This window comes from Elephantulus edwardii, unplaced genomic scaffold (genome assembly GCF_000299155.1).
Source record: "Elephantulus edwardii isolate Elephantulus edwardi_28Jun2011 unplaced genomic scaffold, EleEdw1.0 scaffold00280, whole genome shotgun sequence".
In the NCBI taxonomy this organism is placed as follows: domain Eukaryota; kingdom Metazoa; phylum Chordata; class Mammalia; order Macroscelidea; family Macroscelididae; genus Elephantulus; species Elephantulus edwardii.
This window is the reverse complement of record NW_006400030.1, coordinates 676046-701745: the sequence shown is the minus strand read 5'-3', so window position 1 is coordinate 701745 and position 25700 is coordinate 676046. Positions and strand designations below refer to the sequence as shown.

Here is a 25700-nt window from a genome sequence, read left to right as displayed (position 1 = left end):
TAGGCCATCAGAGCTCCCTCTGCAGTCCATGAGATGGGTAGCTTCTGAACGGAGGTAATTAGTGTTTCAGACAGAACAAGTAGGTTTTTTTTTTTCTTTCAAAATCTACTCCTTTTTTCTTGAAGTAATTAAAGAAAGACAACAATGTACATGAACTTTATGAACTTTGTACGTAAGCCAGTATAAAATAAAATTAAAAAAATAAATGAAAGTTTCTTATCTCTACAAAACACAGTCTCTGTACATGGCTGAGAGGGACCCGAATTTCCTTATATTAAGTAGTAAGTGAGAAAATTTTCCTTTTATTTTTGATAAGGTGCTATCTCACCATTTATATACACAAGAAAATAATAAATGTGTTGTTCATATTATTATTAAGAAAATGATCACACAATCTGTACTTTAATGCACAGATCAAAGTTCTCCAGTGTTTGAGAAGAATTCATATGACTCAAAGCACTTAATTTACAGTGAATTCTAGACTTAATCATTATGAAGGCTTTACCATTCAATTGCATTGCTCAAAACGAACATAAAAGACTTTCTAATTAAATTTGATAAGGGGAGAAAAATCTAAAATAATATGCCAGTGGGAGCTTTTGATAAGTACTAGAGTGGGAATGAGGGATGACTGGACATTATTCTTTAAGCAGTTTTAGACACTCATCCATTAATAATAATAAAGGTCTATATTTCCCTTTGTTTCTTCCATGAAATATGATTGTGATATCGCTGACCTTGTGTCATAAGACCCTGGATTTTTAAGGTTTTTTTTTTTTCCCAGAAAAATGTGAACTGTATGACCAGCCTGGAGAGCCCCACATGTAACAAACCCGAACATATTTGCAAGATGGTTTTCTGGGGTCAGGGTATGTTCTATGACCATGAAATGGAGCAAAGCCAATTAAGTCATATATAGATCAAGCCTGTGACCTTGACCTCATTAGCACTGTGCTCTGCCCAGTTCTACTAACTGGTCCCAGATGGTTAAGCTTAATATAGCATTTTGTATACAACTACCCTTAGAACACATTTATGCCAATTCACATTTTTTAACTGAGCACTTTTTTTTATCTGTCCCCTAAATGAATGACATACACAAAAGCTTGATGTTTTCCTTGTTTCTGGTGGTTGTAGAAGAATGATGAACTTTATTCTAGACTTCTTGAAATTCAATACCTCTTTTAGGCTATTCCCTCTCTTCCTCTATTCAATTATGGGAGTAGTTGTAAAATGCCATATCCTGACCTTGCTTGCTTTGGCAAGTTTAACGAGCCATTGTGGTAGAAACAAGGTATTGCCGGAGGCCACCAGAATTCATCTGTTATTTGCTCCTTATTCTGCAGAGTTCTTCCTCCAACAAACTTGTTCTTAGCCTGAGAACTCTTAGAAAATCTGTACAGTTTTATGCATTAAAAAAAAAACAAACCAACACAACCCCAAAACAAGTATCACAGAAGCCCCTAAAGAAACTAGTCTTGGTGATTCCTTGCTTGGGAGAAGATAACACCTTTCTTTTTTGCTTCCTTTCATGACAGGTTATTTTTTCAGAATAATGATTTTCATTCAGTTTAAAATATTTTTAGAATCACTCAGTTAAAAATATTTGTTGATCACTTACAATATGAAATTAAGTATTAATAAGAGTATAAGTGACATTATACTTAATGATATATTTAAAAATACTCTAGTTTACTTGGCAGTGTATGATTGGCTACACACACATATCTACACAGGCATAGATATCATAGTAAAGATAATGTAGTTAATATATAAAAGGCAATAATTTTAACTAAGAGGAATTACATCAGCTGTATATTAATTTATAAACAAAGGTAAGTTATAGTATGAGCTTATTAGTATAAGAAGTTTCAAATTGATCCATTTAAGTCAAGAAGAGATGCTATTCTAGCAATCTAAGTTCCCTTACAGCTTATAGTGATATTTTTCAACATTAAAATAATTTAGCTTATTTTGAGAATTAAAGAACATCAGGCTATGGTATACTTAGAGTTCCTGTAAGAAGGGATTCTTTAAGATTTTATTTCTTATACTCCTTCATTATTTATTGTTGAACTTACCATCTTCTTCTTCTTCTTCATAGGAGAATGTTTCCTGCCATGAGAGTGAAAATCACAGGCCTGGATCCACACCAGCAATACTACATAGCAATGGACATTGTGCCTGTGGACAATAAAAGATACAGGTAATTATGACTACAGGATGTGCAATTGTAGGCATCTTGGGGGTAACATCAGCATTCCAAGAGGGTTATTTAAACTCATCAAATGAAGCATTTTTTTGGTGTATAGGAAACAAGAAATGGTCGATATGTCAATGGCCTATGGCAGAGTACCCAGCAGAAAATAGTAACTAAAGGTACAGAATGATAGCTAAGTAATTATTTGACCTGGAATCTTCCCTATTTCTTCAGGCAGAGTGTAGAATTTTAGTGTCTCCCAGAAAAAGAAAAATGGACTGAATCGTAAGTCTGAAATTAATTCATCTCAGTAGTGATTAAGAAATTAAATTATTGGTTTTATGAATGCTAAATGAATTGGAATGATTTATTAGGAGAGAGGAAAGAGAAGAGTGCACAATGTAGTACATTCAATAATATATCTAATAGGTTATGCTGTGGAGGAAAGGAAGAATACAATTGGGTAAGACCTTTAGAAAAATATCTAATTAGAAGACCCTAAACATGATATATTGGCAAAGTAACTGGAACATGGACTCAAATATATCAGAAATGATGAGGATAGCACAGCAGAGGACAAGGTTCAAATCCGTTGTTCATAGGGTTGTTAGGAGTCATAGTCAACTTGATGGCACCGAATAACATCAACAGTATTCATGAATATAAGTTTTGAGTGAGTTTCTTCAATAACTTTCCCCTAAAGTCATTAAAAGACTACACAGTCTCCGTGTCTTTGGGAAGGCTTATCCATTGTCCTTTTCAAAACAAGGAGTAGTGTAGTGAATCATTGAAATCTCAGTTAAAACAGTGAGACATGACTCATTTTTTGAAAGATCTAAAGTCTAAGACCTACGGCCCATGTTTGGAGGTGACAGAGGAGTGAGGAAGGACAGGATTAATATGGTAGCGGGGAGAGCTGGCCAAGAAAGAAGTAATCTGGATTATAGGATTTAAGAGAAGAGATGCTTCAGATCTGTTTCAAAGAATCTTGAAGTTGTAATTTTGTCTGACTACCTCTGTTTGTGAAGGTGCAGGTCCCACAAGTTCCTTTAAAATTAAGCAGCAGGAAAATGGCAGATACATGGAGTAAACGATCTGAAACAAAAAGCCAATATGCTTAGTTTGTTTTACCAACCTTCTTTTCTTCCAAGAATATCTCCTTTATAGTAGCCAGATGGAGAAATAATGTGGAAGACGATGAAGTTCAAAACTAAGCTCAGTAAAGAGAATACTGACTGGAAAGATTTGGTGGTATTTCTGAGAGTGGCTATACTAAGGTAAATAAAGAAAGGCTCTCCACCCTAGAAATGCCTCAAAATTTAGATCTTTAAAAAACACATGGTCAAAAAGTAGGAGACTTGGAGAGTCTTTGCGCATGGCTATATTTTACAGGAAAATATGGGAGAGGTTTTTAATAAGCAACCAAAGCCTGAACAAGTACCCAAAGGATTATAATGGTTTGCATTGGAAAAGTGAAAGGATGCAGTGAAATACCTTTTCTATTTCTAGACATGTGGGTTCAGATGCCTGCATATACATGAAGGTACTTCACAAGGAATGGGGAAAGGAAGAAAAAGACTGTGAGAATGTCTTCCTTATGAGAGATGCAGCTTTGATGATTAACTACAACATTTCTCTGCTTCCCCATCCCTCAACCTATTTCTTCATTCATTCATTCATTCATTCATTCATTCATTAATTCTTCATTCATTCATTCATTTCTTTCTCTATCTCATTTTCCTTGAATATCTCCTCTTCTCTTTTGTCTTCTTTGCATATCTCCATTTCTTATCTATTTTTGATATTTATTTTCCTGTACTTCCTTCTCCTGTATACTTATTTCCTGAACTTCTTTCTCCTCTGCATCAACCTCTGAATTCTCTTCTCTGTCTATCTCAGATACGTATATCACAGCTCCAAGTGGATGGTGGCAGGCAATGCTGATTCACCTGTTCCCCCAAGAGTTTATATCCACCCCGATTCTCTAGCTTCTGGAGACACCTGGATGAGACAGGTGGTCAGTTTTGACAAACTCAAGCTGACCAACAATGAATTGGATGATCAAGGACATGTGAGTCAAAGAAACCTTTCTCTCTTCCCTTTATCCTCTTTTACTCTAGACTAGTCTGAGGATTTTTTCAGACAAGTAAAAGAAGACTCCCAGAACCATTTTAAGTCTTAGGAGTGCCCATAAGGCTTTTTCTGCCTTTGTGAAATTTTATTTTTGACAAATACAGTATTTAGCAAGTATGTTCTGTACAACAGAGAAGGTATTGTATCATACAAAGTCCTTGTGTTACAAGGGCTTAAACTCAATTGGGGAGGCAAGATAGAAACATAGACCAAGTTAAACAACAGTAAAAGAAATGATAGCAATTAGAAGAATAACTTACAAGGCACCAGCTTCAAGGGAGGGAGCCCTGGTGGTCTAGTGGGTAAGGAGCTGTACTGCCAACCCGAAGACTTGCAGTTCGAATAGGCCAGATGAGAGAGAAAGATGGGTAAGCTTCTCCTGTCTCTGAAAACCTACTGGAGGGTCAGCTATGAGTTGATTCAGACTAGATTCTACCAAACAACAAGAACAACCTGAAGGGAACATCTGAAGCTGTAGCTTAACTGATTGGTAAAGGAATTTAGGTGACAAGACAAGTTCTTACAAATTTAATGTGTAATTGGAGTACTGAATATTAATTTATTTTTGGCAGTACTGAATTTTCACTGAATGTCAGGATCTGTTCTGGGTGATACGAGAAGAGTGAAAAGAAGTTAAAATCATGTTTTCTAACTTTAAGGAAGGGACACTTTCCTGAGGGAGGGAGAACACACATATACATTCATTCTCAGATGACATAATAGAACTCTTGAAACAGTAACATGTATTTGAAGACAATATGGGCCAAGGCAGAAAATTTGTAATTAGATCAATCAACTTTCATTTATTTCTGTTACCTTTTAATGGAGAGTTTTTCCATAGGTACCAGAATAGCCATTTGGTGCTTAGCCAATCAGACCAAACTTGTTATACCAACCAACCGTGATTGAAATGCCTGCCACATAGTACCATCTGAGACTGTCCAGTAACTAATTCTTTTTGCCGTTCATGTGTAGAAATAGTCAGCTCAACTCCAAGTTAAAAGATTGGCAATTTGAACCCAGAGGCATCTGAGAAAATAGACCTGAAGATCTGCTTCCAGAAAGTCAAAACCTAAGACTCTTAGGGATTACAGTTATTCTCTGATGTACATGAGGGGGCTTCACATGAGTCAGAAACAACTAGAAGGCAAGCAGCACACGAGCACATACACTGATTTCCGGTTTTCTGTGCATCCATTACCAACCTGTGTTCTTTCCGTAGTCGTTGTCTTCTGGTGTGTTCAGCATATGAGTTTAAAGAAATGGAAAAACCTAAAACCCAACCCTTTTCTAATTTCAGATAATTCTGCACTCTATGCACAAATACCAGCCTCGAGTTCATGTCATTCGCAAGGACTTCAGCAGTGACCTCTCACCCACTAAGCCTGTCCCTGTTGGGGACGGAGTGAAGACATTCAACTTTCCTGAGACTGTCTTCACTACAGTCACAGCCTATCAGAATCAACAGGTAAGTCAATACCCATAGGAATCTTTTGCTTTTGGTAAGAAACACTTCTCAACTCTCATTGCCATTGAGCTGGAACTGACTCACAACTGCCCCTCTGGTCGGTTTTCAGAGACTGTAATCACACAGGAGGAGGTTACCCATTTTTCTCCCACAGAGCTCCTGATGGGTTAGAACATGAGAGGCACCATCCTTGGGTTAGCAGTGCAGTTCCTTACCCATTAGGGAACCAGAGCTCAAAAAATTCTTCACCTTGTGTTATACAGAAATAGAATGTAAGAAACCAGCTTTAAAATGCACATAAGACATTGATTAGGATAACACTTGCTTGATAGCAGCTGGAATAGTTGAGATTCAGTTCAGAGACAACATCTTTGAACAAGAAGATCGACTTGCTAAGCTATTTTCATGTTTCTTTATACTTCTACCTGTATTCACAACCTCAATTACTTCCAGACAGTTATCAATATCGCTTCCTCCGGACGCCTTTATAAATACTGAGATTTAATTTATACTTATCCTTTACTTTTTATACACATCAAACTCATTAAGAATATCTGATTCTATTTAATGCTTTTAGTTTCCATTCACAGTTTATGATCAAATTTACCTCTATAGGATTACCAGCCACACCTAAGATCACTGGGGTTTTTTTGGTGCTGGTGATAGGTTTCTTTTCATTCATTCCACCAGTATCAATTAAGAATTCACTGTGTTCAGGCTAAGAAGAGAAACAGAACTGATTAAGGTTTTTCTCTTAAGGAGAAGGAGTCTTCTTTGAGCAACGGACTCATAAATATGCAATGATAATATGGTGAAATAATTCAGTGACAGAGATGTGGACAGGATGCTTCTTGGTTTGGAGAATGAGGATAGTCTTCTGAAGTTAAAGTTTTACTGAGATGCACATATATATCAGGCAGGCTAATGGAGGAGGTGGATGATGGAGAAAGGACAGTTCTGGAATTATTTTGGGAATTCTAAGCAATGTTGTTGAGAACAGTATTTTAAGAAAAATGATTGAATAGATTCACTGTTGCTTTCATTCTGTGCAGGTCCATAAAAGTTGCATGTGTATCCTAGTTTTAGAAGTTGGATGGTATTTTATCTTTCTGAAAATTGTCTAATTAGTAGAGTTATGCTTTGAATATTTTTAGTAAATTGAGAAGTTTTATTTAATTTTTTGCTTATCCAACTTGAAAACTAGATGTTTTACTTTTGAGACTGCTTGAAGCAATATTATACAGTTTTACATCCAATGCCAGTTATGTTGGCCTCTCTACTTTTCAGTCAGTACTTGGACAATGAAGGCAATAGAAGAAAATGTTCATTTACTAAATATGTATCACTGTTTAGTATGTGACAAGCAACTAATGTAAATTATATAAGCCTTGGTTTGCATGTGGGAGGTGTTTCTGTCTTTTATGTTGTTGTTGTTATGTGCTGTCGAGTCTTTTGCGACTCATAGCGACCCTATGTACAGCCCTAAACCCTGCTCTATCCTGGGCCAATCACATTGCCTCTGACACACCCATCCCGATTAGCCCAGTCACTGAATCAATCCACCTCATAGAGGGTCTTCCCCTCCTACACTGTCCCTCCACCCTCCCAAGCATGACATACCTCTCCAAGGACCTGTCTCTCCTTACATGTCCAAAGTATGTCATACGAAGTCCCAGAATCCTTGCCTCCAAGGAGTAGCCTGGTTTAACCCTCTCTAGGATGAATCTATTTGTTTTCTTGGCAGCCCATAGTGCGTCTAGATAAGATATTTCATATTCTTTATTTTCAGAAGCATATACTATAAAATCCCACACTATTCCAATGAGTATTAAATACTTTCTGGTTTGTCAGACTCTCTCAGCAACTGTGAAGTTTCCCAATTGCAAATTTTCAGAGTGGACACCACATTTGAGCCAATGTAGAAGAGCTTTAGTCTGCGCTGGGCACTATTTAAAATCTCTGAAACTGTATAAGACTCTTTAGAATTAAGTTTGTAGAACAAATTAGAGTAGTGCCTGCCATGCAGTAGAATCTTAAACATTCTATCGCCACATTGAGATCGGTGCTAAAATATCAAAGAACAGGTATTTTAACGCCATTTAAAACTAGAAAGCTACAACTTACAGTAACAATAAAAGAATACCACACAGGGTATCTGAAATCCCTTTTGCCTCCTCTATCTCCCACATATGAAGCATTGCTAATGTGATTACAGTCTTCTCTTATAAATGTTTTGTCTGTACCTGGGCTGGGATGAGGTGATGATACAGTTTTTGGAGGGACAAGATACAATGACAAAGATTATGCAGGTTAGCAAAAGACATCTGGTTTGATTTATGATCTTTCCACTGACAAGTTGTGTGACTTGGACCAAGTTTCTGAACCACTTTGCAGTTGTGTTACTGATAAGAAAATATACCTTTTAGAGGTATCCAATTCATTAAGGGGCTTTGTATAAATTAGTTGATGTAAAATTGACATATAATGAACAGCTGTCAGCCTATATTACCCCAATACTAGGTCTTCATAAGCAGACAGGAGAGTAGGAGCAGATATTATTTTAAGGGAGAAATTGCTTATTGTGGAAATACTAGAATGTCGGGACCTGGAGTTGCTGCATTGTCTCCTCCAAGAGATTAAACTCAATAGGTAACCAATTTGATCTCTCTGTCCTACTGTCAAATTGGTGAATTCATGATGTACTAGCATTCCAAATAGATAAGTCATGCTCAATTTCTCCCATTTAAAGAGCTGTTGTCAATTTAAGTCCGTAGCCCCCATTTCAATCAATAGGCATAATTGTTTAACATTCCTTTGCTGTATGTTGTTGTGTACCATGGAGTTAAAACTGACCCATAGCTGACCCACCAATAGGTTTTCAGAGGAAGTTAACTGCAGGGGAGGAGATTGCCAATATTTCTCCTGTGGAGGAGCTGGTGCATTTGAACTGTGTACCTTTGGGTTGCTATTGCAACTTCTTACCTGTAGGCCACTAGAGATCCCTGCTTGATGGATAGATATAATTTAATATAATACAGTTCCTTCTACAATGCAAAATAATCTCAGGTCTTTTACCATAGAAATCTTTAAGTCTGTATTCTGTAGGTGAGTGTTGATACTTAAAATTTGTCATGAAGATGCCAGATACTAGAAATTACTCTCTATTGTAAGCTATCTCCATCTGTTGCTATGTGATTGTTTCCCTTGACATGCTAGATTTGTTATTTGCTGTCAAGTCAGAACACTCATAGCTGAAAAGCCAGGGAGTTTTCAGAGTCAGTAAATTGTATTGGAGGAGATTGCCCATCCTTCTCCCATGGAGCAGCTGATGGATTCAAACCACATGCCTTTGAGATTGCAGCGCAGGTTCTCACCACTGTTGTTGTTAAGTGCTGTCGAGCCGGAGATGACTCATAGTGATCCTATGACTGAAAGACCTGAACACTCGTATAACTTTCATTGTTTCTCCATGTTCATAGAGTATCCAGAGGCAAGCTATTTCAGAAGTGAATGCCACTCCTGCTTCCAAGCTTGTTTTAATCAGGGAGCTCCACCAAACACTGTTCACCATAGGTAACTGTTATCACTTTTGACACATCACTGTCACAGTGTTTAGCATCACAGGAACCATAAGTTACTTCTGTACAGCAAATGGACAGACCAGTGCTATACCATTTAGAAGAATGTTTGGCCAAAAACAATTACAACCAGGACTGAGGGCTGCAGACTAAAATCACCCACCTTTGGCTTGGTAGCATAATTTCTATCCACTAGTCATTGTCCAACTTCGTGATGCATAGCAGATAATTGTTAAGACCATGTCTTGGATCAGGTGCATCTTCATCTCTAGACTGATGTCATTGCTCTTTAGCACTCTGGAGATGCCCCTGACAACAGATTTCTCTAATACAATTAGTCTTCTGATTTTCTGACTGCTAGTGCCAAGCCAAGAAAGCTGAAATTAGTAATAGCCTCAATCTCTTTTCCATCTTTCATGATGCTGCCAATTGGCTCAGTGAGAATCTTTGTCTTCTTGACGTTGAGCTTCAACCCATATTGAAGACTGTATTTCTTTTTCTTCTGCAGAAAATTCTTTAGGCCCTTCTCATTATCAGTAAGCAAAGTTGTATCATCTGCATATGGCAGGTTGTTGATGAGTCTTCCTCCAATTCTGATGTGACAATCCTCCTCATAAAGCCCAGCTTCCTAAATTATCTGTTCTCCAAATAGATTGAGATGATATGGAAAAAAGAGGCATCTCTATTGTACTCCTTTCCCAATTTTGAACCATGCAGTGTTTCTTTGCTCTAGTCTGCCTACTGCTTCCTGGTCCAACTATAGGTTTCACGTGAGCACAATCCAGTGTTGTGAGATTCCCATTCTTCTCGAAGATAGCTCCCTGTGCTAGAATTAAAACAATATTTTATGGGAAAGTTGTTTACTTTACAATTTTGTTTCAAGAAGAATTTTAAGAGACAATGTAAAAAGTAAAGAGGAAAATAATCAGTGGTAGGTCCTTGATTTTCTCTGGATCTCATTTGGAAGACTATATATAGGAATGCCAAAGACAGGGAATGCAATTGAAATGTTACCAGGCTTCCTAAGGAAAACCTTTGTTTTTTCCAAAGTCACCAAATTTCCAGAGAGTGGACATTTGTAGACATGGGTTTTTCCCCCCCTGCATTTTTCGCTATTTACCTGGTTAATTCTGAGCAAATTATTGTGTTTCCTGGGTTTAAATTTTGGCATCTAGAAAATGAGGAGTTGGCCTTTGCTTTACAAGGTCCTTTCTAAGTCTGGAATTGTAGTTGCTCTTGTTTCTTTTCAGTATGTTTTCCAACAGTCTTGGAAACAATTTATTATCACCAAGCAGAGACAATTGACAGGGTTTCTGAGTATCAAAATTCTTGAAGTGTTCACCTCTGTAAACTTTAAAAGTATTCCCATAATACTGGAGATTGCCTGCGACTCATAGAGACCCTATGTACAACAGCCCTAAATCCTGCTCTATCCCTTACCAATCTCATTGTCTCTGACACACCTATTTCCACTACTCCAGTGACTGACTCAATCCATCTCATCTCATCTGAGCTAAACTCACCCAAGGCGTCACGGGTCCTTGGAGAGGGACATCATGCTTGGGAGGGTGGAGGGACAGCGCAGGAGGGGAAGACCCTCTATGAGATGGATTGACTCAGTGACTGGGGTAATCGGGATGGGTATGTCAGAGGCGGTGCGGTTGGCGCAGGATAGAGCAGGGTTTAGAGCTGTTGTGCATAGGGTTGCTATGAGTCGGAAACGACTCGATGGCACATAACAACAACAATACATTTTTTGCAAGCTTAACTTTGAAAGGTGAGAGCATGATGTTTTGATGCTGAAAAAATATTTCAAATCATATTATTTGTCTGTGACTGCCCCTGTTCCTTACCATTGTTGAAACTTGTACTTCCTACTGAATGTATTTTCTCACACAGGGGGGACACTTGACTCCTCACTCAATCTGCTGCTGAATTCTGCTGTTCTGCTGCTGGAGTACTTCCTTCTTTCTAACTCATTGCTTCTGTTTTCTCTCTGGTCCTGGCCTCCCACACCTTGGAGAGTTGTGATAGCTTAATACTGAGTCACCTGGCTGACAGGTTTACTGTGCCCTGGCCATCACACACCTCATTGCGAAATGAATGTGGCACAGCACTGATGTATCATTTATCCCTAAAAAATTGCTGGTGACCCCCCACATTGCCTAGGAAATAAAGACCAAGATCCCAAGTCTTTATGTGAAGGCTATCTATGGCTATTCACCAACTTCATTTCTAACCTCATTTTCCATTATTCTTCACACATTTTTCTTCACAATCCAGCTAAATCCCCCCCCATCCACACCATAACCTCTATAGCATTTTAGTAAATATAAAGTGACAAGAAATTCGCTCGGCATTTCTTAAGTTGAAGAATCTAAAGAACAAATTCAAGTTGCGAGTTGCATTACTTAAGGATGTTATGGGAAGACTGTTGAATCATCCAGGAAGCTTTAAAAAAAGATTGAAAGAGTATACAGTGTTACTGTACCAAAAATAATTGGCTGACACAGATAATTTCAAGAAACGGTATATGATCAAGAGCCTATGGTGATGAAGGAGGAAGTTCAGGCTCCTCCAAGGGACTTGGCAAAAAATAAAGCCCTAGGAATTGATGGAATACCAACTGACATATTTAAATAAACAGATGCTACCCTTGATGTGGAGCCGAGCAAAAGAGTATTGAATGTACCATGGACTGCCAAGAAAACAAACAGATTCATCTTAAAGTGGGTTAAACCAGGCTGCTCCTTGGAGGCAAAGATTCTGGGGCTTTGTCTGACATACTTTGGACATGTTGCAAGGAGAAACAGGTCTTTGGAGAGGGACATCATGCTGGGTAGAGTAGAGGGACAGCGCAGGAGGGGAAGACCCTCTATGAGGTGGACTGATTCCGTGACTGGGGTAATCTAGATGGGTGTGTCAGAGGCAATGGGATTGACACAGGATAGAGCAGGGTTTAGGGCTGTTGTACATAGGGTCGCTATGAGTCGCAAACGACTTGACAGCACATAAAAACAACAACAACCCTCGATGTGCTCACCAGGTTGTGCCGAGAAATCTGAAGGACAACTACATGGCCTATTGAAAGAGATCCGTATTTATTCCCATTCTAAAAAAGGTGACCCGATGGAGTTTGGAAATTATTGTACAATATTGTTCATATCACAAGCAAGCAAACTCCTGCAGACAATTATCCAAAAGCAGCTAGAGTAGTACATTGACAGAGAACTATCAGAAATACAATCTGGCTTTAAAGAGATCCTCTTCTAGAGACACTATCATTATGGCACTAGAGACATTATCATTAATGTCAAACGGACCTTGGCAGAAAGCAAAAGGTACCAGAGGAATATCTATCTATGTTTCATTGTCTATGCAAAGGCATTTGACTGGGAGGATCACAACAAATTGTAGCTAACCTTGAGGAGAATGGTAATCACAGAAAAATTGATTGTGCTTATGTGAAACCTATACTTGGACCAGGAAACAATCCCAGAACAGAGCAAGGAAACACTACATGGTCCAAAATCAGGAAAGGAGCACACCAGTGATGTGTCCTATTTCCTTTTCAATCTATATGCAGAACAGATCATTTAGGAAACAGGGCTTTATGAGGAGGAATGTGGCATTGGGATTTGAGGAATACTCATTAATAACCTATGTTATGCAGATGACACAACCTTGCTTGCTGAAACTGAGGAGGACTTGAAACACTTGCTGGAGAAGGTCAGGGACAGTAGTCTTCAATTTGAATTAAAGTTTAACATCAAGAAGACAAATATTCTCACCACTGAGCCAATTGACAACACTAGGATAGAAGGAGAAGAGATTGAGGTTGTTAACAATTACAGCTTGCTCAATTCCACAATTAACACTCTTTGCACTAGCAGTGAAGAAATCAAAAGATGAATTGCACTGGGAAAATATGCGGCATGGGACCTTTCCAGAGTACTGAAAAGCAACAATGCCAGTCTAGAGACTAAGGTGCAGGGGATCCAGGCCATGGTATTCTTAATTGCTTCCTATGCACCAGAAAGCTGACTAATCATTAAGGATGACAGAAGAAGAATGAATGCCTTTGAGTTGTGGTGCTGGAGAAGCATTCTGAACATACCATGGACTGCCAAGAAAACAAACAGGTCTGTCTTGGAGAGGCTGAAACCAAGTTTCACCTTGGAGGCTAGGATTTTGAAACTCTGTCTCATATACTTTGGGCCTGTGGCCAGGAGGGACCAATCCTTGGAGAATAATATCATGCTTAGGATGGTGGTGGCACAGCACAGGAGAGGAAGACCCTGGATAAGATGAATTGATTCAATAACTAAGGACGTGGGGGTAAGTATGTCGGAATCAGCGAGACTGGCTCAGGACAGGGCAGGCTTCAGAGCTGCTGTACATAAGGTTGCTTTGAGTCACAGGCAACCCAACAACACATAACAACAACAAGAAGGTAGAGTATTGTTGTTAAGTGCTGTTGAGTTGATTATGACTCATGGCAACCCTATAAACAACAGATTTGAGCCTTGCCCTATCCTGTAGCATCCTCCTGATCTCTTGAACTGCTAACCAGAAAATTGGAGATAGGTGTACTGTCTCTTTTCATAAAGATTTATAGTCTCAGAAAACTGATGGAGGATTTCTATGGGTAAGAAATGATTCATCAACAGTATGTTTTAGTGACACTCTCTTTCATGAGAATGCCTTGTCCTTCATCCTTTACTGTCTAGATTCCATCTGTCCTTCAAGTTCTGTATAAATACTTTCCCCTGAAATGCTCCTACATTTCTTCAGCAGCAGTTGAACTCTCCTTACTTAGAATTTCTTAGACATTACTCCTCTCATGACCTTTATAATATTCTAATCCATGTGTATATCCTACGTATTAATATTTTGAGCTTTATAAGGGCAGAAGTTGTGCCTTTAAGAAAAGTAGTGTACGAGAAACAATCAGACCGGAATTTAAGAGACTCTAGACACAACGATACAAATTGCTGTCTGTACAGCCTTTAGCACATCACTCCACTTCACTATTCTCGTTTGCAAACAGATGGTTTGGCATGGATTGGTGCCTCCCAGTCACCTGTCTGTGAAGAAATTTCTTTATGGTACCCTGAAAAATGAAAAGTATGGACAATTTAGGGAATTTTATAGACCAAACACATTGAATTCAATAGACAGTGTTGGCTGGAGCTTCCCAACTAAATCAAGCCTGGAAGCAGGAGCGGCATCCACTTCCAAAATGGCTTGCCTCCGGAAACTCTATGTACGAACAGTGTTCAGGCTGTTCGTTCATAGGGCCGCTATGAGACATCTATGACTCGACAGCATTAAACAACAACAACAACAACATATATACATAGATTATTGCCATCACATGAGCTCTGACTTGGGTAGAACACTGTCTGTCCTGCATTATCCTCGTAGTTGCTGGAATGTTCTGGGCCATCATGATTGCTGTGCTGCCAATCTATTTCATCAAGAATCTCACTTTCTCTAGCTCTCTCTACTTCACCAAACATGATCTCTTCCTCTAGTGATTGATCCTTCCTAGTGATATGATCAAAGCAAATGCCTCACATGCTGTTCTGTTGTGACCATTGATCACTAGTTTTTCATTGACTAATTTTTGGACACATAGTGGTGGTATTCATTGCCTTTGAGTTGGAACCATCTCATATTTGGATGTTGTTATTGTGTACAATAATGGGCTATGTACAAAAATGGGTTGGGAACAACCCATAGTTAACCATCCAGGTGATTTTTAGAGGCAGTAAATCACACAGGAGAAGATTGCTCATCTTCCTCCTGCAGAGCAGCTGGTGGATTGGAACTGTGTACCTTTGAGTTGACAGTACAATTCCTTACCAGTAAGCCATCCAAGCTGAAGCTGATGATGTCGGACAGATTCTGGCTGAGAACAGAGAATAATATATATTTGTATTTTATTGACTATACAAAGACATTTTACTGTGTGGATCATAACAAACTATGAATAACATTGAGAAGAATGGGAATACCAGCACATTTAATTAATTTCATTTAATTAGACCCAGAAGCTGTTGTCTGAACAGAACAAGGGAACAATGTATGGTTTAAAATCAAGAAAGGCACATGTCAAGGTTGTATCCTTTCTCTGTACTTAATCAGTCTGTGTGCTGACAACATCATTTGAGAAGCTGGACTCTATGAAGAAGAATGTTGTGTTAGGATCTGAGGAAGACTCGTCAACAACCTGTTATGTAGGTGCCACTATCTTGCTTGCTAAAAGTAAAGAGAACTTGAAACACATGCTGCAGAAGATCAAAAGAGTACAGCCTTGAATATGGCTTGTATCTCAACATCTAAGAGAAAGAAATCTTCACCACTGGACTGATAAACAACATCATGATAGATTGTAAAAAGATTGAAATGGTCAATGACCTCATCTTACTACAATCAATACCCTTGGGTACCATCACTTAAGATCAAGAGATGTGTAGCATTGGGTAAGATTGCTATTGGGACCTCTCCAAAGTACTGAGGAGCAGTGATGTTAATTGAAGACTAAGATGTATCTTTTTTAATAACTTGTTATGTCTATGAGAGCTGGACAATGAATAAGGATGATGGAAGGAGAATTGATGTTTTTGAATTGTGGTGTTGGAGAAGAGTACTGAATATCCCTTTTGGCAGTTAAAAAGAACAAACACATATCTCTTGGAAAAAGTGCAGCCAGAATGCTCTTGGAAGCCATGATGGCAAACATTGTCTCTCATACTTTGAAATTGTTGCTAGGAGTGACTATTCCTTGGAAAGGGACATCATGCTTAGAAAAGTGGAGTATCAATGAAAGAGGGGAAGACCCACAACAAGATGGTTTGACACAGTAACTGTGTGGACTCAAGTGTGTCAGATGATGAGAATGGAACAGGATAGGACAAAGTTCAGATCTCCTGTTCATAGGTTCACTATAAATTGTGCTCTACTAGATGGTAGTTAACAACAACAACAACAACAACAACAACAGCAAGAACAACAATTTTTGGAAGTAGATTAACAATATCCCAGCATCCCCCCCCCTTGCTGGTATTGAAATATCATTGATAAAGTTTCCAGCATTACAGTAGCATACAAGCCACCACAGTATAACAAGCTGGCAGATGCTGGGGTTAAAGACTGTTTATTTTTCCTTTTAATACTGCTAGCTTTGGTGCCATAGCAGTAAGGAGCTACACTGCCAACCTAAAAGCACATGATTCTAATCCACCAGATGCTCTATGAGAAAAGGATGGGCATTATTCTCTTGTTCAATTTACTGCCTCTAAAAACTCCCCAGAGGGTCAGGTATGAGTCCATTCAAACTTGGTAGTACACAACATTTTGATACAAAAATGTAATTTATTTTATTAAACTATCATGCCAAGGGTAGTTATTGTTGTTATGTGCCATTCGGTTGCCCGCAACTCATAGTCACCCCCTGTACAATAGCCCTGAAACCTGCTCTATCCTGTTTCAACCTTATTTTCTCTGACACACCTACCCCCATGAGTCTAGTCACTGAATCAACCCATCTCATCGAGGGTCTTCCTATCTTGCACTGTCCCTCCATCCTTCAAAGCATTATGTCCCTGTCCAAGGACTGGCCCCTCCTTGCAACATGCCAAATATATCAGAAAGCCTCAGAATCTTTGCCTCCAAGGAGCAGCCTGGTTTCACCCTCTTCAGGACGAACCTGTTTGTTCTCCTGGCATTTCATGTTATATTCAATATTTTTCTCCAGAGCTACAGCTCAAAGGAATAAATTCTCTATCATACCTAGTCAATGTGCAACTTTCTGGTGTGTAGCAAATCATTAAGACTATGGCCTGGATCTGGTGCACCTTGCTTTCCACATTGACATCATTGCTTTTCAGTACTCCAGAGAGGTCCCTGATACACAGGGGCAGTAGGTAACCATTAACTCTCTTCATTTGGTAGAATAAAAAATTAGGAATCAATGTTTTGCCTTTACCTTTTGTGGGAAGATATTACAATTGACCTGTGGAGTTGTGAAGACAAGGAATTATTAATTAAAATGGACTTGTCAATCCCTGTAAGTATAAGAAATCTGCATCTGTCTTAAAGTACACAGCACTGACTGCATGCTAGGTGAATGAGCAGACCAGTGAAGACGTCTTTACTACTAGTTTCCTGATTGTTTTCTACTTGGATGTAACTAGTAGTGAAGTGTGAAGAAAGCCTTTCTATTACAGTGGGTTGTTTTATGCTTTTATTTTTCCTTCTCAATTCTTCTTTCTCATCCTGACTGCCCCATAGACTCCCAGCACTCCTAGAATATTGCAGTGCTGGCTTGGCACGTCTATGGCAGAGAGAAAATTATGCTATGCCCAGAGTCTCAGTGTGGTGAGCAAGGTAGTCAAAGTGGTAATAAAGATGGCTCTATACTCTCTGCATTTTCTTGGAAGAAGCTGATGGCAACATATCCTCATAGAGTAAGCTGGGAATTTCCGCTGGGTTCGATGTCTTTGTCATCTCTGAGGCAAAAACCTGCTGAACTTTGATTTCTTTTTAGACAGGAAACTATATATCAAAAGACACAATCACCCCCCACCCCCAGGTATTATAATCTTATTTATTGATGAGAATTGGCTACATGAACCAGATAGGAAGTCTGAAACTACAGCCAGGTTTGTATAATTCAGTCCAATAAGATTTCTGAGCTACTCATTATATCCTAGACTATTGAGCCAGTTTTGCTGTAAGTTTCCAATCCAATCAGTGCAGAATATTTCTTTTCATATGGGCTAAGCCTTTCCCCCCTTCTTTATCCCAAAGGAAAACCTTTCATGAAATAGGATAAAAAATAAAAACAGCCAAAAGTGAGTTAATAAGGGAAGGGCCTTTCAGCCTTAATATTATAAAATCATACTCAGAATATTCACGTTTCATTTCCTCTGTAGGTTGTGCTATTTATGTCTGCCCTGTGCATTGTGAGGTATACCTCATTTATTAACTGCGTCTATGCTCCTTGGCTATAAAGTCAGTGAAATGATTAAAATTAATTTTGGCAAGCCAGCAGCCACCCCCTTATGTGCCCCAGTCCTCAATAACTCTGGCTACATAAATCAGTATAAGGTCATGGAAATAAAATCAGTGTAGAAAATGCGTCCCCAACCCCTGAATTTTCCAGGTCTCCTCGTTATCACTGGACCAAGTTTGAGCATGATTACTATAGAATAGCTTTAGCTACACAAAACGTTACTAACACACCTTCTCCTGACTGGAAGAACACGTAATATTTTTGTTTGTTATTCTTGCTAGAAAGCAAATAGGATGGAGAGAGTTGTTTGCGTTAGTTCCTTTAGCTCTTGTCCTGATTTTGGGTCTGGTTATCCCTGCTTCCCACATTGCCATGTATTTTTTTTTTAAGATATATTGTCACAGTACCTGCAATTATGGCTCAAACATAGTAATAATTGTGAAAATGGTACAGGAATAGGCAGTATTCTATTCTGTTAAACATAAGTTGAAGCCTATTGATGACACTAAACAATAAAAAGTTCGACTGGTTCCTGTTTATAATCCAGTGGAAGAGATCGACAGTAAATTAATGAAGGAAGAAATCAATGTGTATTGCCAACTCAGTTAAGAGTAAAAATGGGAGAAAGTAAACAGAGAACAAGTGGAGAGAGAAGTAGAAATTGTGGAAAATATTTTCTACACTGATTTTTTTTTCTACAACCTTATACTAATTTAGGTAGCCTGAGCTATTGGCTACGTAAATGTAGATGAGATGGTCAGGGGAAGACCTCAGATGATGATGCTTGGACTGACACTCAGGACAAGGAATCAGCTAGATGAAGAACCTTGTTTTCGGAAGTCAGAGTACATGTGAGGGGCCTGAGCAGGGAAGGAGAGATTCCAGAATAAGGAAAGAATGTGGGTGAGTAGGAAAGGTAAGTTGGTCCAAAGCATGTTGAGTCTTCAAGTTCTCATCAGGATTTTAGGCTGGATTCTAAATATAATAATAGACAAGAAAGAATATGACATGGTTGAATTATAAATGAACAAAGTCATCTCTTAGCTTACTTTGTAGAGAAGAGATTGGGCAGGAACAAAAGTGGAGACCAGGAAGCCAGTTTGAAGGACATTTAGTTTGCTGTGTGCCCTAGAGTCAGAAATTGACTCATAGCTGATGCTTCACTAGGTTTTTGGAGGCAATAAATGACACAGGAGGAGATTTGCCATCCTCCTTCTCACCAGAGTCCCTGGTGGATTGGAATCGCTTTGGGATTGCAGCGCTGTCTGAACTGAGGGAGTGGTGGAGATAGGTTGCCATATTCCTGGACAACTGAGAAATACAATTATTAAATTAGATTGAACATTAACTATTCAAAATGTCCTAAGTCTGAGTTCAGATATACTCTCATATATGTAAATATCTAAATCAGTTTGTTGTCTGTGTATTATCTATCTATCTATCTATCTATCTATCTATCTATCTATCTATCTATCTATCTTTCTCTCTCTCTCCCTCCTTTTCTCCCTCTCTCCCTTCCCCCCTCCCTCCCTTCTTACCTACCTATCAGTTATTCTTAGAGGCTTCGTGTATGTCATAGAACTGTGCTCCATAGAGTTTCCAATAACTGGTTCTTAGGAAGTAGATCACCAGTCTTTTCTTCTAGCATTCATAGGTGGTCACCAACTGCCAGTCTTTCATTTAGTAGTCAAATGTATTAGCCATTTTCACTACTTAGGCATTCACTTCTCTCTACATCTATATCTACACCCATATCTACATCTGTATTTACTCTCCTGCCTTCTAATATCAACTAACTTTTCTAAAGCCCTGACTCCTGTCTTGGCATTGGCTAAGGGAATGTAAACTTCCCAGTTCTATTTGGAGTTAGCTATCTTTTCATACTGCTCAGTGTAGTTTGGGTAAATGTTTAGTTTTTCTTTCTTTCCCCTCTCCCTGCTCCACATCAGATGGCTTGTTGATTTGGGGTGCATGAGTCATCATGCATAGATGTAGAATCCCCACTCTGTGTGTGACTCACAGGGCTGTTCTCTGAACCCTTGTTTTTGTCCCTTGTGTGAATGCTAGATCCTGCTGATTCATGATTTTGTTTCCTTGCCTCAGTCAGGGCTCTTGGGCTTCCTTATTGGCTTAATTTCACCCCAGGTCTTATCTGTGTCCTGTTCAGCTCTGGGTAAGGCTGTAGTACCTTTGTATCAGGGCCACCCTTCTGCCCTTATCATGACATATTGGAATTCTGAGTTCTTACCTCCAGAAGTTACCAGAGACCTAGAGTTGTCATCACAAGTCCCATCATGTGCAGATGAAGGTCACTTTGCCCATTTTCTTTACCTCTCATCCTGTCCATCTCTTCCAGAATTTGGTCCAAATGGAATTGCTAAAATCTGTGTAAGTCTAAGTATTTGCTTCTCCATTGTCTCTACTTTTCTCATATTCCACTGAGGTGGAAAGAAAAGATCATTTACTTCTTTTCCACCTTCTGTTTTGTCTAAATATTTTTGTCCTTCATAGGATGATAGCTCAGATTATAGTCCAGCTGTTCTCTACATTTCTTTTTATACTCTCAGGCTGGCTCTTGAAACCATGGAACTATTAGAATTGAATTACTGAGCTTGAAAATACTTCAATTTATTTATCTAAAATGCTTTCCCCATTACGTTAGACATTTGTTGTTGTTGTGTATCTTCAAGTCAAAGTAGACCCATTGCCAACCCTCCAGCAGGTTTTCAAAGATAGTAAATCACACAGGAGAAGATTGTTCACCCTTCTTCCATGGAGCAACTGATGAATTTGAGTCACATGCCTTTGAGATTGCAGCACAATTTCTTACCACTCGGCCACCAGAGCTCCCTAGACATTTGTAGACATGCTCAAAGTTTCCACCACAGACATTTACTGGGACAGTAGTGACTGGACTCTGTAAGATGGGCTCTCTTGTTTTGGTTGAGGGTCATTGTGAAATGCTCGTTTTGGTTTTTTTTTTTTTGTCAGTTTTTGTTCATTGTAATTATTAATTATTATTATTGCCTCTTGTTTAGAGTCAACAAAACCTTCTAAAGGGCCCTTATTTATTTATTTTTAATAAATTGGGTGCGGGGGATTATCTTGAATCCTTTGATACTATATTTTGGAGAAACATTCTTCTAAGTTGTACAGCACTCCTCCGTCAATTGCTGTGCCGAGATAATCTAGGTTTGCTGTGATGCTCAACCTTTTACCATTGGGTCTCAAAAGCCATAATGGCTGCCCATGGTCGACTGTGTTTGATGAAGCTCCAAGTTTTAAGAGAGGTTGGGGAGCAGGAGTAGCATCCACTCCCTAAACCACATTCCTCTGGAAACTCTATGAACTTGGAGAAAGTAAAGTTATAGAAAAGGTCTTCTGTTCATGGAGTTGCTATGAGTCAGACACGACTCAATGGTAATCATCATCATCATCATCAACAACAACAATAACAACAACAACATGAAACCTATACCTAAATCAAGAAAGTGTTATACAAATAAATCAAGGTAATATACAATAGATTAAAATCAAAGAAGTAGTGCATTAACACAGTCTATATATTGAAAAAATTATTAAAAAATTATGCTATATGAAGAAACATGTGGCATCAGAATAGGAAGAGATTGGGGAAGCAGGGTAATGCTTCCAGATGGGCATTTTTGGGTAGTCAAAACCAATGAGAATGCTTTATTAGGGAGGAAATTGGAATGATGGAGCTCATGGAGTTTGAACCTTGCCTTGGTTCTTAAACTTGGTTGGGCCCAAGGGCCTGTTATTAATTGTTTTTGGTCAAACATTCTTCTAAGTATAGCACTGGTCAGTCCATTTGCTGTACAGAGGTGACTCGTGGTTGCTGTCATGCTGAGCACTGTGACACTGATGTGTCAAATGCGATAATAGTTACCTGTGGTGGGCAAGCTTAGAAGCAGGATTAACATCCACTTCCAAAATAGCTTGCTTCTGGAAACCCTATGAACTTGGAGAAACAATGGAAGTTATACAAGTGTTCAGGTCTTTTGTTCATAGGGTCGCTATAAGTGGTCTATGACTTGATGGCACTTAACAACAATAACAACAACAACAACAACAATATAGCTAAAATTTAGGGAACTCTGGTAGCCTAGTGGCAAAAAGCTGTGTTGCAAGAAGCAGCTATGTGTTGATTCCAATTGTATGGTACACAATAACATAACTAAAATTTATCTTTCTTCATATGTTGTGTACTGTTAATTCCAACTCCTAATAGATTCCTACTGATCTCATAGGACAGAGTAGAAGAGCTCCATAGAGTTGAATAGGATATAATACTTATGAGAACAGTTCAGCAGGTCTTTTCTCACAGAGCTGGGGGTGGATTCCAGCCACCCATTTTTTAGTTAGCAGCTCAGGGTTTAACATTTGTGCGACTAGGTCTGCTGCTGCTGTTGTTAGGGGCTGTAAAGTTCACTCTAACACACAGTAACCCTCTGAATGACAGAATAAAACCCAGTCCAATTCTGCACCATCTTCATACTCTCTGCAGTGCTTAAGCCAATTTGTTCAGTCATTATATCAGCCTGTCTTGTTGAGTCGTCCTTTCACTGGCTCTACTTTTTCAAGCATGATGTCGTTTTTCAAGGCTTGACCTCTTCTGATACCATAGCCAAAACATATGAGACAAAGTCTTTATGGTAATTTAAATGTTATCTCAAGCCAGCCTCTGTAGGTATTTCTCTTACTCGTTTTTGTATGACCTATGTTCTGGCCAAATTTGACTTCCCAGTGTTTCTCGAATAAATGTCATTTTTTTCCCCTTCCCTTGGTGCTCTGGCTTACTAGGCTTTTTCCTAGGAAATGCTTCTCTAATTCTCTTTCCCCTCCTTGTGATTTTGTCTGCTAAACTCCTACATAACTTCAAGTCTTTGCATTCATATTACCTGTAGTGTAAAACGTTTGTTTGTTTGTTTGTTTTGTTTTGTTTTATTTTTTGGTGTAAAACGTGTTTATGTTTTAATATAAATACGTCTCCTTTAATGGAGAATAATGGCTAGTTCCTCTAAACTCACATGATATTTTGTCTTTATTGTGTTTCCTATTGCAATTATCATTATTAATGTTTATGTTTGCTTCCTTAGGGAGCTCTGATGGCCTAGCCATACTGTTAACACAAAGGCTTGTGGTTCAAATCCACCAGCTGCTTCATAGGAGAAAGGCAATCTTCTTCTCTGTACCATGAGCTGTGAATCAGTTCTTATTCGAAGGCACATAACAATGATGGTAACAGTTATGTTGTTGTATAAGGTCCTTGGAGGGGGCACAAACAACCCTCAGGCATATACAGCTATATGTTAACTATCCACAGCTCCACATCATCTGCATTGGCTGTTGCATTGCTTTGTACACCAAAGCACTTGATAATAAACAATGAGTGTCACAACTGGACTTTTCATAAAGCTCTATATATCTCACATTGAATAATTTGAAACAAATGTGGAGATGTAATATTTTCTTAAATTTGGTGGCCTTTGCTTATTAAACTTCTATTCAAGATCCTTTGGCCTGAGAACCAGGGAGCTGTGAGAAACAGGTTTCCAACCATCTCTTCTAGGCTCATGAAATACAATGTTATTATATTTATAGGAGCCTGTGGAGGCCCCCAAAACATAACAGCACAATAATATATCAGAAACCCCTGTCATAAATGAGTTGGATAGTGTAAGCCAACTTGAAAGAGAAAATAAAATATTATAACCCTGACTTGAAAAGAAAATATGGTGTGTGGTTTATTGCTGTGGATTATGAAGGAAGAAAGAACTGAATTTAAGTAAAAAACAGAAAAGCAGTGACACTCTTTAAACTCAATACAGTATTCACATGGCAGACACTGGACTTTAGAAAGCCAAACCTTCAGGCTCCTGCTCTGGTCTATAAAATAGATGTAAAATTGCTCCTGCTACATTATTAGTGTGCCATTCTGAAGGCAAGGAATGCTTAGGGAGAAAAACAACCTTGAAGCCAGCATGATTCTTTCAAGTCAGAGTCTGTTTGTCAGAATCTCACGTTGCATTTTAAAGACTTTTAAAGGCTGTGGCTTTGGGAAATTTCATTCTGAGGAAATGAGACAGAAGAGGGACTTGGAAAGATTTGCAATATCGGAAACAACTTCAGTTGTCCTCGTGTTAAGCACTGCTATTATCAGAAATATGAAGATAGTCTTAAATAATGAGATTTCCTATAGGTAGAATTATGGTCCATCAAGAGTACCTTCTCTTCTTTCCCAAGCTTCCAAGTGCTCACTGTCCTGATTGCTTTAATATAGAGAGTGATCAACATCTGTTCCAAACACGAAAGTATCTACATGCCTTCTATGACCAAGGTTGAAAGAAGAAACACTAGAGTGCGTATGGAATTTATTGGTTGGGCTTATTCTAGACTTCAGGCATGGAGGTAATACGTACAAATATGAATGGGCTTGGTGGGACCAAGATAGGATGCCATCAAGGAGGACTAGTGCATTGAGTGGAGGTTAAACCACAAGGTCCCTGAGGACCATTGTAGCTCACATGACACAAATGGATGGCTGGGTTTGCTCAGCCTTATGAAGCTGCTTGTTTGTTTCTTCTGAATTGCCTGTGAGGTGAGGAGTCTGCATGAGATGTACTGAATCTTGTACCATCCAAACATTTGTAGAGAATTCTTTAAGCAAGAAGCATGGAAAAATTGAGCAGCTTTTTGGATCTTTCATGCACACATTTCAGGTTATTAAATGAATAATTCCTAGTGACAGGGAAGGGATAACCAAGAGAAATGGAAATAACTTAAAGCTTTTAGGTTGAGACAAGATTGTCTGGTCAACTAGTTCTGCCTGTTAATTTAGTGAGTAAGTTAATGGAATGAATTATTAATTAATTAATTAATTTTTCTTACTCTTGCACTCATCCATTAATTTATTCTGCAAGTATGAATTTATTTATCAAGCATTTTCTGTTAGCTTCTTTACAAGGCTTTTTAAAAAAATATAATTTTTTCATGGTGATAAATTTATGTAATTGTTTGGTGCCATCAAGTTGACTCTGGCTCATAATAACCCCATGTACATCAGACTGAAATGCTGCCTAATCTTTGTCCACAGCCCAGTGATACTGCTCATCATGTGAGGTGCCTTCTGTGTGTCATACCATGGACCTTCCCATTTCCCAGTTTTCTGTTCAGTGTTTGTCTCTCACCATCCTGAGACAAGGAAAGTGAGCTGAGGAAAGTTTATGGAATCACTTCCTGGGCAAGCTTTGATGTTTAGTGAGAAGTTGAGCCAAG

At 38.7% G+C, this 25700-nt stretch overlaps 1 protein-coding gene across 1 annotated transcript in view; it reads left to right on the top strand.

The window, feature by feature from the left end:
• TBX15 (T-box 15) overlaps positions 1 to 25700 on the top strand; it is a 155575-nt gene that overhangs the window by 78340 nt on the left and 51535 nt on the right. Inside the window, exons 3-5 of the mRNA XM_006900313.1 lie at positions 2105 to 2206; positions 4100 to 4271; positions 5634 to 5801. Of these exons, the coding sequence (XP_006900375.1) occupies positions 2105 to 2206; positions 4100 to 4271; positions 5634 to 5801 (442 nt within the window). The remainder of the gene's footprint in view (positions 1 to 2104; positions 2207 to 4099; positions 4272 to 5633; positions 5802 to 25700) is intronic.